Source organism: Lissotriton vulgaris, chromosome 6 (genome assembly GCF_964263255.1).
Source record: "Lissotriton vulgaris chromosome 6, aLisVul1.2, whole genome shotgun sequence".
NCBI classification, from domain to species: Eukaryota; Metazoa; Chordata; class Amphibia; order Caudata; family Salamandridae; genus Lissotriton; species Lissotriton vulgaris.
In genome coordinates, this window is record NC_141694.1 from 664790950 (window position 1) to 664803466 (window position 12517).

Genomic DNA, 12517 nt, shown 5'->3' on the forward strand with positions numbered 1-12517 from the left:
CAAATTGTGTTTGATAATGGATCGAATCTTCCTTTCCTGTTTGTTGTAGGTGGTGATAAGCCTGGGGGCATTATTAGCATCAGCACCGTCTCCTTTTTTACTATGATTGGAAAACAAAGATTCCCTTGTTCTTTCCCTCATTTTCCTTTCTGCCTCAATTAGCACTTTGTTGTTGTACCCTCTCTGTTTGAATCTGCTTAACGCTTCTGGACACATTTCGAGATCTTCCTGTGTGCTGCAGATTCTTTCTATACCTAAAAGTTCTCCGTAGGGGATATTTTTGTGGATATGCACTGCTGGCGTGTAGTGTAACATTTCCAGCTGTGTTTTTTCTGTGTAAGGTGGTTGCCAACCTCCCTTCTTTAAAATATACTCACACATCTAAAAATTCAATGGATCCCCTACTTATGTGTGAGGTAAACTTCAAATTGGCAGTATTCTCATTGATGCAGTTGATAAATTCATCAGCCTGTCTCTCATCCCCCTTCCATACAATAAAAACATCATTAATATACCTCAACCAGTATAAAACCTGGTTGGCATATTTGTCCCGAAGTATGGGTTTGAGAACCTGCTCCTCCCACCAGCCTACATGCAAGCCTGCATAGCTGGGGGAGAAGCAGGCCCCCATCGCCATGCCTCGTTTTTGCATGTAAACATAATTGCCAAAAGTGAAAAAGTTATTGTTTAGACACCAAGCGATCAATTTTAAAAGCATTTTGTTGTGATTATAACATTCTATTGGCCTTCTATTTAAAAAGTACTGTGTTGCATTCAATCCTGTATCGTGTCTATACTTGTGTACAAGGATTCTATGTCTAATGTGATAAACATCAAGTTCTCTGCCCATTCTATATCTTGTATTTTCTTCAGAAAATGCCCAGTATCCTTCACGTATGTGGGAAACTGTTTCACAAAGTCCTGAAGGAAATAATCTATATATTGTGTGGCCTTTTCCCCCATACTGCCGATTGCTGATATAATCGGTCTCTCTGGGATGTAGGTGACGTTCTTATGAACTTTGGGGATAAGGTAAAGTCTAGGTAAAACTGGATGTTCCACATGTAGAAATTTGTACTCCTCTAGGGAAATAATTCCCTCTCGTTTCCATTCCAAAAACATCTTTTTTTAAATGCCCTTTGCCAAATTGTATTGTTTGATTTGTGTCTTCTCATAACAATTCAGATCATCTAGGTGCCTGTGAGCTTCTAACACGTAATACTTTTGTGGCCATACTACTATATTTCCACCCTTGTCTGATTTTGTAACAAAGACTTCATGATTACTGCTCAACTTTCTTACCAGCTTAAACATACTTCATTTCATCTTTGCTTTTATAATGTTTTCTATGTTTGACTTGATGTAGTTTTTTGATTTCTTCCGTCACCACCTCATGGTAGATATCAATAGCGTCTTTTGGCATGTTTGGAATGAAGTTAGACTTTGCTTTGAAGGGGCTCATTCCTGCTCCTACTTGTCTAATATTGGCAGCGGATAATCTATCCGGAGTCTATTGTAATTCAGTCGTGATCTGGCCGCTGTTAAATTTTCTAAGTTCATGTAAAGTACGCAAAGTAGACACATCTGCTGCAAGCATATCCGTGCTAGAGTCTGTCTCGCTGATGTTTTATGTTACTTGAGCTTCTTTCAGTCCATCTTTAACGCCTTAACCGCGGTGGTTTTTCCGCCGCAGTGCGGACGTTCTATTAGGTTGGCGTGGCTGCGTCGGCTGGTGGACGACGGCCGCACTAGCGAGGTAGTGCTCCCGTCGGCCAACGGCCGACCACAGCACGCAAGGGGTTAATGGCGAAGAACTTTTTCAATTTCAACTTGCGAATAAAGCAGAAGATGTCAAACCTGTTGCGAGCATAATTAAAATCACTAATAGGACAAAAAGACAACCCCAAAGATAGCAGCTGCTTTTGGCCTCCGATAGTTATTGAAGAAAGGTTAATAATAGTATTGTCATCAGTCATTATTTTTGCGCCAGTATGCTCTTTTTGGTTTTGTATTTCTTGCGCCTTTCTCTTATTTTTGTCTTTTTTCTGGCTCTAATACTTTCTTTTGTTGCCGTGGTCTGTGTTTGGCATCTGTCGAACGATAAAAAAGTCGACATCTTCTCCTAGGCCCAAAACGCGCATCTGCCCCGACCCACTTGCTCTGCTTATGCTTCCATTATCTGACAATAAATCCCTTGTTATTAAATCGCTGTTGTAAGCGTTAGGGGTTTCATCTTTATCCGTATTTGCCTGTTGTGCCCGAGCTGATGTTGATTTTGCAGGTTGCACATTAAATTGAGCTTTTGTGGCATTCTCATATTTACGGGCAAAGGTGAATATTCGTCCTTGCTCATAACCCCCCTTGTGCCTGGAGAATTTATATGCTTTGCGATATATATAATTTTTTTAACAATATTTTATTGTTCTTACCGAAATTTACCCAGTGAATAATTATTTATTTATGTGTCTATTTATTCACCAATGTGTGACAATTGGAATGTTTTTATTATGATTATTATTGACAATGTCCTTTAATTACTATTATTTATACATTTATATGGAAAGAAGGAATAGCATTGATCAGCATTATATAACAAATACAATTAAAAGTGGTGCTATGCATTGTATGATCAGCATGTATTCTGTTAACACTCTGAGCAACAACACTTGGCAGTATGTTTTCCATGCTTATCCTCTTGCACCAAACACTATATGCACTTGTCACTTTAAAAGGGTTGGTAAAACAAATCGGTGTTGTCATGTGATCAAGGTCTGGCTGGACCGAAACGCATTATGGCCGACAAATACAGATATAGATATATATATATATATATATATATATATATATATATATATATATATATATATATATATATATATATATATATATATATATATATATCTCCACCCCAGTTTTGAGCATGTGGAGACATGTCATCTGCTAGCAAATTTACTCTCAAAAGGGAAGTAGCAAAATCGGGTAAAGTTGCTTCGTGCAGTAGTAAGTTACAGGTGAGAAATTCTACGCTTGTAAAATTTGCATTGGGGACTAGGCCTTTTTTAATCTTTTTTTCTTTTATTCATATGTTATAAAACTCGAATCCTACCTTTGATAAAGGCAATGTGTTTAATGTATTTTCATTTGTTCAACTTACATGTCTTGGTCCTTTACATACTGTGAAATGCTATCAAATAATTCATTATTATTGTGTTATTATTGTGCTTTCTGTTATGTTAGAGACTGTCCTTATTTAATGAAACAGTTCGAGTAAAAAAATCATTACTAGAGACCGTCTTAAGAACAGCGCCACATTGTCGCAAGTCCTAGCATTTTTGAGCTAAGGGAAGTTTTTCTCCAGCTCATTTACATGCTAAAAGGATTCCGCCGTGCAGCGCTGTTTTCCTCTTTCATAAATGTAGCATCTTCAAGGTTTTCCAATTTCGATGCAGATTTGAGAGGAGAGTTGCATGTCAATTATCCCGCGCGGTGCTCACAGAACAATCAGGCACTCTGTCTCATAGACTTCATCTTTAATGGAAGTGTTCTTTCTTTCGCAGTATCAACATGCTGAAGTTGCCTGAATACCCAAGTAAGAAAGTCCTAAAGGACAGGCTTCTCGTGGCATTGCACTGTGGCAGCTATGGTTACACGATGGCATAATGCGGTTCGGGAAAGCCGTCGGACTACTGATGGGCAATTCAGAATGGCAGAAGTAATTTAGAGAGCTGTCAACAGACGTGCAGCCCACAAGCACGGCTCACCCGCATTCATACAAAGTGTGTCCTGCCCCTCAGTCCCCTCTCATTCTTGTTAATCTGTGTCTGTGGCTCGACAAAGAAGAATACATTGTGCTGTATTTCATTCTTTTTTTATTATTGTATATTGGATTTCCGCACCATTTTTGTGTTGAAAACCTTTTGCTATTTTCTTCGTGATCCCTGTTGCTGTCTAATTTTTGTAGACTTTATTTTGTGGGAACGCTTTTATTTCTGACTTTTGCTTATCACCTACTGTAAAGTTGAATGTGGCCAAACAATGTTATAAAAGGAAAAGTGAATATTGTCATAATTGTGCATGTAAGTGTGACATTTGGCGTCCATCGTCACATCGAAATGAGCCGTTTAAATAATGTACAGAATTGCATATCAGATATATTTTCCTGACTAATACAAAATTTTGATTTTTAGCTTTTCAATATCCTAATGTATATAAAATGTATGTACAGTAAGTTGGGAAATACACACAGGGAAACCCGTATGTTAGATCAAATGTATGCTTTAAAGTTTACAATGGATTGTACAGGTTATTAAACATTTCTTTTAAAGATTCTTTTGGTATGTAAGAGATTGTATATTTGAATTTTTATTGTACTTTTTTTTATTTTAAGCCGACTTTTTGCACTGGCAGTTCTGTTCTACGAAAAAAGATATATTGTTTTATTTTACCATAAAAATATTTGATACATTTTTATTTAATTTAAATACTAGGTGCATGTCGTCTTGGGGATATTATGATTATGGTAGATGCCTATATTTCTTGTGGAGTTAGTTTGAAATGTATTTTTGTACAATTTATCTTGCCACAACGTGTTGAACATTTTATATGTTGTTTAAAATACATCGGATCCAAAAGAGACGTCAGTGGTTCACGTCTTTGTTCTGAGGCACCTCTTTCCCTCTATCTACAGATCAAACAAAGGTTAAACGGAAATAGATTAATCAAATGTCCACATTTACATCAATTCTTCCCAGGTTACAAAACTACCTTATCACAGGGCACAAGTCCTGAAAAAAAGAAGTGGGGGGAACTAACCAAGTTAGACAGTATGCAAGTGACATTGTGGCGCATGACATCACAGCACGGCATCACAGCGTGGCTTCTTAGCAAGTATATTGCAAGTTTCCTCTCAGCTATGGTTTTCAAGGCATTTCCACCGTCCTGAAAGCTGTTTCGGAGAGGAAACAAAGGGGGTGCTTCAGGGCCACTTTGTTCCTCTGGCCCATGTTGATGCACACAGGTAAGCACAACATGTGCCCCCTTGTGTGCATGCACACCAGTTCCTGCACAACATGGACTTAACAGTCCATGCAGTGCAGGAACTGTTTTTGGCTTTCTCATTGCAATGCCTATTTTCAGGGTATTACAGTGGGAACGTCAAAACAAAAGCCCACAAGACACGAGTTACACTTTTAACCTGGTGGGCAGCTCGACCACGGCTTTGGCATTGTGGACCCAGCGCCACTCCGCCAAAGTCATACTCAGACCTTTAGTGTTTAATGCTAAATTGTACCACCCAAGAAATAGAAGTCACATGGCCACCCATTCTATTAAAAAAAAATAAGAGCAATGCTGTGCTGCTGAGACATGGCCATGACCCTATGTCATCTGTGACACCTTCAACCAGTAAGAGTTTTTTTACCAGAAGTACTCTGCATTCTGGGACTTGATGATTAGATGTATTATTACAAATAAGGATCTACTGTTTAAGTCCTTAGAGGAACATTGCTATTACCTACAAACCTAAAGCAAGTCTTGCGCCACCGGGCTTTCGATCAGTTTAAGAGCCAGGCTTGGGAAGGGACCAGGCCTTCGTAGAAGTGTCTCTCTTTCACTTGTTCCTCACTGCTTCCTATTATCTTTTCTATCACATCTCCCACTTTCTTTTCTCTTATACCTGTTAATAATAAAATCCCCAGTAGATTTTCTACAATTCTTAGAGAAACTAATATCTCAGAGGCTTTGGAATTACTTAAGTCCTTGGGCTGTATGTCAAAGATGAAACGTCAAACAATTGTCTTGCATCTTCCTTCGAGCTGGGACAGTACTTTGGACGTATACGCAAATTTAATGAATTACCTGTATTTTTTAAAGAGTTTTTTTGTAACTCAGCCACCAATGTATATATACATTTGTACATTGTTCCAGATAATGCCTATAAACCTATCATGTGAGGATTCACTGTCCCTTTCACACCCTTCAACTGGAAAAGCTGTTTTTATGGGTACAAGTCTTTTTCTATAATCCCTACAAAAGAGCATGACGTTTCATTTGTACTCCTTAAAGATGATTTTTAACTTTTGTAGGTCACAAAAATTACATCTATGATCAATTCACAGCTGTAGTATGCCAATGGATTAAATATTCCAGGTCAAACCTTAGAAATACTTGAATGGATCTTAAACTGGGGGGCATGTCTTTTATTGCTTCCTTCACAGACAGCGCACCTCACCCCTTTCCTAAGGAGCTTTCATTGGGGTCTTTACAGCAAGAACAATGTTACGTTGTGTGTTTCACTGCAAGCAGAACTTTTTGTTTCTTCCATATTACAGCGCCATGCCGTATACAAAAGGAGACTTTTCACTCGCCACATCTAGGGCCATGAGCCATTGTTCACTACTTTACAGGTTCGTCCTGCCACATTTTCTTACCCTGGCTGAAAGCAAGTCTCCTGTGCAAGGAGAGGGAAGAGCTCAAAACAAGCTCTGGAAATTGGAACCCCCGGAAAGTTGCCAGCTTTGCCGGCAGTCAGGCACGCCCCCTGACTTTCTCATCAACGTTTTTTTCTGATAAGGCAGGGCACAAGTCGGGGGTCCACGCGGGTACACAGCTTCCACCCACTATGCAAGAAGCTGTGGCCCACTGAAATATGATTAACGTTCCCGGTGTAATTTCCAGGCACCAGCTGGACCTTTAACAAAAGCAGAATTCAAGGGGCCATCAGGCCTTCTTTTGTTCCACTATCCTGGCTGTGAGTTATCTGAGCTGTCACACCTAGATGTAAAGGAGGGAGAAGCAAAGGCTCACAGCTTATCTCTTCACAAATACTTAAGAGAGGAGTGCTTATTTTACTTCCTTCAATCCCTGTAAATAAGTGAAATGCATGCACTGTAAGAATGTCAAATGTGCTGGTCTGTCCCATTGTCTACACAAATAACATCTGAAATACTAATATTTTATTTTTCTAAAGCCTTAAGATATTTTAAAATGTGGACTTTGCAACCAATTAAGCTGAACAGATTGACATGTTTCTCCTTGTTGCCAATTTCTGTGTGGCAGAGTTGTTATGTAATAAATGTATAAGTTGAGGCTTGCATTGTACGTCAGGGATGCTTCACTTTTTCGGTACAACCGGAGACAAAGTCTAATTTGTTAAATCTTGTAATGAGGTCAAAGGTACTCCTGACGGACCTGCGAAACATATGTGTGAGATGTTACGATTTGATGTCACTTCCTGTGAGGTAATGGGTTGTGATGTCACTTCCTGTGACACCGCCACCTCTGTACCCCACAAGTACTCTTAAAAAGCCCTAAAAGTAGCAAATTTCATTAATTACAAACTAATAAACCTGAGTGTCCTTTATTGACATTAGTTGACATCCACAAATAGGTAGTTCTAATTTGACTATCTCTTGTACCCTATACATAATGAGGAGCAACACTGTTGTCTGTCATGCTGTCTCATGGGAAAATGTTTTTTGATAACCAATATTGTTTTAATATATGGAGTGAACGCTAATCCCTCATCAGGTTCTAAGACACCCATTCTGCGTTTGTGTCTACAAAACAGGATTACCAATGACCTCAACAGTTCGTAGGGCTGGTTTCCGGTGGACGGTCCGGACTTCACAGTTTGTCCCACTATATGGTTAAGACCTGCCCTACAATACAGCTCAGGGTAAGCTCCAGTCCCTTCTCCCGTAGAGGCCCCCAACTTTTCCCCAGGCCCCCAGCTTGTCTGTGGTGCAGAGAAGTTGTGACCCGATACAAGATCCTTGTCTCGAGCATGGAGAAAAGTAATTTAGTAAAATGCCAGTGCAAAGGTGGTAAATACTGAAGGGCTGACAAGAGCAGAATAGTGAAATGTTCACACTACAGGAGGCATCCAAACCGCCGCTCACACTCCAGAGGGAGGGGCTGAGTCAGACCTCTTATAACTGATAGAGGCCAGGAACACGCCAGAAACAGTCATCGTAGAATCGAGGCGAAAAAGGGAAGTTAAACTAGACAGTCAATAAAAACACAATGAGGTGGGTATTTCTCACCTATATAAGGGGACTTTATCCTGACCTCATCCATTCCCCTTTTTCAGGCAAGTGTGATGCTACATAGCTGGGAAAGAATTCTTGATAAGATTATTTGGGGGCAAAAGCCGAACGATTGGACCGTTATCCAGACCTCATTCATTCACCCTCGTCACATTCCTGGATCGAGAATCTTTCCTGACCTCCGTCAGTCTCGGGATTAAAGGCGAAATAGGTTCATCTGAGTCTCGACTACAAAGGGGAATTGTGCCCATCTTTTGTTTTGTTAGTTCTATTCTAATGCGACTGAGAAGAAAAGTGGGTCGACTATAGAGGAAATGGTCTCCTTATAAGACTTTTGTTAGACCTGGCATCCCTGGTGTGGTTCTCCCTATCTTTATGCCTCTGCCTCCTGTATTTTTGCTGGGTGTTGGATTTCGTTTTTGCTGGTCTAAATGCTTTGGGTTCTTTGCCACTGTTGATCAGTGCCAAAGTGCAAGTGTTCCCTATGTAAATTGTGTTAATGGATTGGTGTTTCCATGATTGGCTCATTTGATTTACTAGTTAGTCCCTAGTACAGTGCACTGTGTGTGCCCAGGGCCTGTAAATCAAATGCTACTAGTGGCCTGCAACTGTGATTGTGCCACCCACACAAGCAGCCTTGCATAAGGTTCTCAGACCTGCCAATGCAAAGTCTGCACGCAGTTGTAAACTGCCCTGTCCGCCTGCCAAGTGCACCCACTTGCCAGGCCCTACCTTCTCTTTTCCTACATGTAAGACACCCCTCAGGTAAGCCCAAGGTACCCCCATATGCAGGATACAGTGTATGTGAAAGTAATAAAATTCACTGGTGTGTGTGACATGTCCTGTCATTATTGAATGGCTTTATGTCCCATACAATAGAATGGGAGATATTTTGTAACAGCTTACAAGTATAACCTCCAATTGGGCCAAGATAGAGAATCAAGTTTGAACTCCGAATATAAAAATGCATCTTTTAGTAAAGATGATTTTTATGTTGTGTATTTGAAAATACCACTTTTAGAAAGTGGGTATTTGCTTGCTTAGCCATCCAGTGTGCCTCTGCTGGTTTGTGGATTGAATGCCTGGCTTTGGAGTGACAGGGACTGGGGATGAGCATTCTCTTCAGACAGCCACTGGGGTGTTGAGGTGTGTCCTGCCTTTCCTGGGTGAGTCAGGGCTGGGCTGAATAGACCTGCGTTGCATTTAGAGTAGTGGGAGGAGATTTCCTTGCACCTGAATGGGCCTGGTCTGCCTTACACAATGCTGTCTCAACCTCCTGCCAGGAAGCTGGGCCAGAGAGGACGCAGCTAAGAGTCTCTGTGCCTCAAGAATACAAAGGAACATGTATAAATATTAAGGCCGAGACCCCAGAAATTTAAATTACTTCTAGACTCAAGAGGAACCTCTACCAAGGAGAAGAGCTGGGAAAACTGAAGGAGAAGTACTGCCCCTGTGCTATGTGGGGTTGGCCTGCAGTGGCTGATTCGGCCAAGGAGAGGAGCAAGACTTAGCTGTGTGCTGTGTATTCTGCTTGAAGAAGATCTTCAAGGGCTTGTTGTAGAGCTTGCCTCCTGTTTTGAAGTCTCATGGACACAAAGACTTCATTCCCTCTGTCCTCCTGCACCCGGAACTGCTGTTTCAGCTGCCACAGAGGAAAATAGCAACACCAATGCCGGCGCTCTACACCACGACCTGCGGCGAAGCTGTGGGCACCACTCGTGAAGTGCATGATGACCTGCTCTGACTTACACTGCAGCCTCACGCTTGCCAACACCGCACCATACCGACTCTGATGCTTTCACCAAGGCCATGACCTGCACCGGAGCCTAAGGCACTGCTCGTGACGCTCACGACGCACCGCCCGACCTCACAGACATCAGAGCTTCATCGCGAAGCCAGTACCTGACGTGGGTGACCTCCCGAATCAATCGACCCCTGCATCGTCATAACGGCACCGCCTCTGCAACATTAAGGAACCAACGCCTCACCTCCCCTGCATCGCAGTAAGGAAGTTACGCCTCACGTCCCCTTTGGTCGTAAGAAACCAATGAAGCCCAGCTCCAACAACGCATCACCTCCCTGATGCCGTGCACAGTCTTTGTTTTTTTTGTTTACCATCGTACTGTTCTTTGGGGTCGGTGTGACTCCGGGCCTGATGCCGTGCACCTCACGGTCAGCACCGTACTTTGGGGGTTTCAGCTGTCACACTGTCATTATAGCCCCAGGTGGAGCGATTTGTTGCTACAAGCTTTATTTTTGTGAATAAAAACTTTTTTGTGAGATCTTGATATATGTATGGTGGATGTTGGTCGTTTTGGTCTTGTTTGGTGTAGATAAAGAGTTCCTATTTTTCTAAACTGGTGTGGTGTCCATTAGTAGTGTTTTCACTGTGTTACTGTATGTGTGCACAAATGCTTTACACACTGCCTCTGAGATAAGCCTGTCTGCTCATGCTAAGCTACCAAGGTGGTGCGTAGGGGTTGTCTAAGGGTGTAACTCCCTTACCCTGACTAGAAGCAAGGGTCCCTGCTTGGACAAAGGTGCAGACCATTGCCAACTGGAGACCCCATTTCTAACAACTTGGCATTGAGGAAAAGACATGGGTTGTGAGGATAATGGCCATCCATCATTACCTGACCATAAGGAAGAGCTGGGTAGGTCTGTGTGTGTTTCCTTTGATTGTTCTTGAATATAAAGGAATACACATCATAACCTCTTATCCTGTTGCTTAGTTCTTCCTAGGAAAAGGCACAATGAGTAAGCATGTGTTTATATTGGAAATTCATGGGTTACCCACATGTAAGCATGCAGTAAGATGCCTTTGTGCACAGTTTGGTGGATGAGCCTTGGCTATTCAGGAGGAACTCATTTCAAAAACTAAAACACAACTACTCAAAGAAAGAAGCTCTTTTAAACAGACCCGGTGTACTTGCCCCCCCCTTCCCATCGCACCCAGTAATCTAGTAGCCTCAAAACCAGTACCGTCTATTATCATGCACTAGCTTCTGATGGATGCTTCAAACAGCAGATTCCTCAATTTAAAATATTCTCCAGGTGCCTGAATGGATTGGCAAACTTTTTTTTAGTGGTGCTTCTGTGTGACCATTAGGTGGTACTGTGCAGCTTTGCCTGACGCCATACCACCCCAGAAGGAAGCGAGTGGAGCAGCATATAACCACACCCCTAGTGTGCTGCTGACATCAGTTCCTTTTATTTTCCATGACTTCCGAAAGATCCAGCGCTCCAGGCCTAATGCTGCTTTTCCAATTACTCCAAAACCTTTTCTCACTGTGCTAGTGAATGCCCACAGGAAGCAGGTGTCAGTCAAGAATAAGTACACAGTTTTCCTTTGGTCCCTGAGCTCAGGACATAACTCATTTTATAAGTGTGCCCTCATGCACCCGAAGGCAATTTGAGATCAGGGTGCAAAGTTGTGTGTTACTTAACACTAGAAGAAGTTGCTGCCATTGCGTAGATCTCCTTTTCAGTCCCAAGATGTTCTTGCAACCATTAGTTTTTGCTTGAAGTAATTCAGTAAGGTAAGGTCCAAATACAAGCATAAAAATGCAAAGTGGTCCTCATCCTCATTTCAACAAGATGTCAATAGCATTCTGTTAACTTCACCATCCACGGAGCGGATTTCTGAGTTGGTATCGACATTCCCTGAGTTCCTAGGCCATTGGCTACCCCACAGTGCATCCAAATCCTAATCCAGTGTTTCTAAAGCGCAAACTATTACCCAGAGCCGCCGGGAAGATTAAGCAAGCTATTGCCCAGAGTCACATGGTGCTGGGCTGACCTGCCACCGGCACTGTGGATTGAACCGTGAACACCTGTGTTCCAGAGTAACCCGCCCTGGCCTCTGCGCCACACTTCTTGCTCCTTCGACCACACTTTGGAGCCCCATGGAACCACATTGGCCTCTAGTTGGGGTACTGCTGGTGGGTCCCTCCCTGGCACTATCTGTCCCATCAGGACCCATAATTGGACCACAAAGACTCTGGTTCAGACTTCCCCCTCCTTGCTCTGAGATCCACAGTGGTTTCTGCTTCCCTGATGCTGGTACTGATGCCACAAGTGCAAGTGGGGTTTAGCCGGTGCTGATGACGCCCAATTCTGATCCTTAGCTGTTGTCCATTCACGTTCAACCGTTGTCTTCCTATAAGGTTTCAAATGAGCAACCTGTTTTCATGCATCCTGACTCTTTGCCTCTATTGCAATGCAGCCAGAAGCTTCATTTTCTTCTGATAGATACTTCTTACCCCAAAGTCTTTACCTTTAGGTTATTCCCCTGGTGGTGCTCCAACGCACCGCTAGAAGGCATTGTGTAACTCAGCATCAACCACTTTCTGCCCCGGAAGCAGCAGAGCGCAGCCACATATAGAAGCCCTGGGTGCAAGCTGTCATTCATTCCTTTCTCTCTGTGGTTTCAAATGCAGATGTGTTAAGCTGTATGTTGCTGGACACTGGAA

General features: G+C 42.3%; 1 protein-coding gene across 2 annotated transcripts in view; it reads left to right on the forward strand.

Moving 5' to 3' along the window:
* HACE1 (HECT domain and ankyrin repeat containing E3 ubiquitin protein ligase 1) overlaps positions 1-4328 on the forward strand; it is a 285154-nt gene extending 280826 nt beyond the window's left edge. For both annotated transcript variants that reach the window (XM_086926665.1, XM_086926666.1), the window contains exon 24: positions 3558-4328. In XM_086926665.1, coding sequence (XP_086782791.1) covers positions 3558-3660 — 103 coding nt within the window. In that variant the 3' untranslated portion in view covers positions 3661-4328. The remainder of the gene's footprint in view (positions 1-3557) is intronic.
* Positions 4329-12517: the final 8189 nt, after the last annotated feature.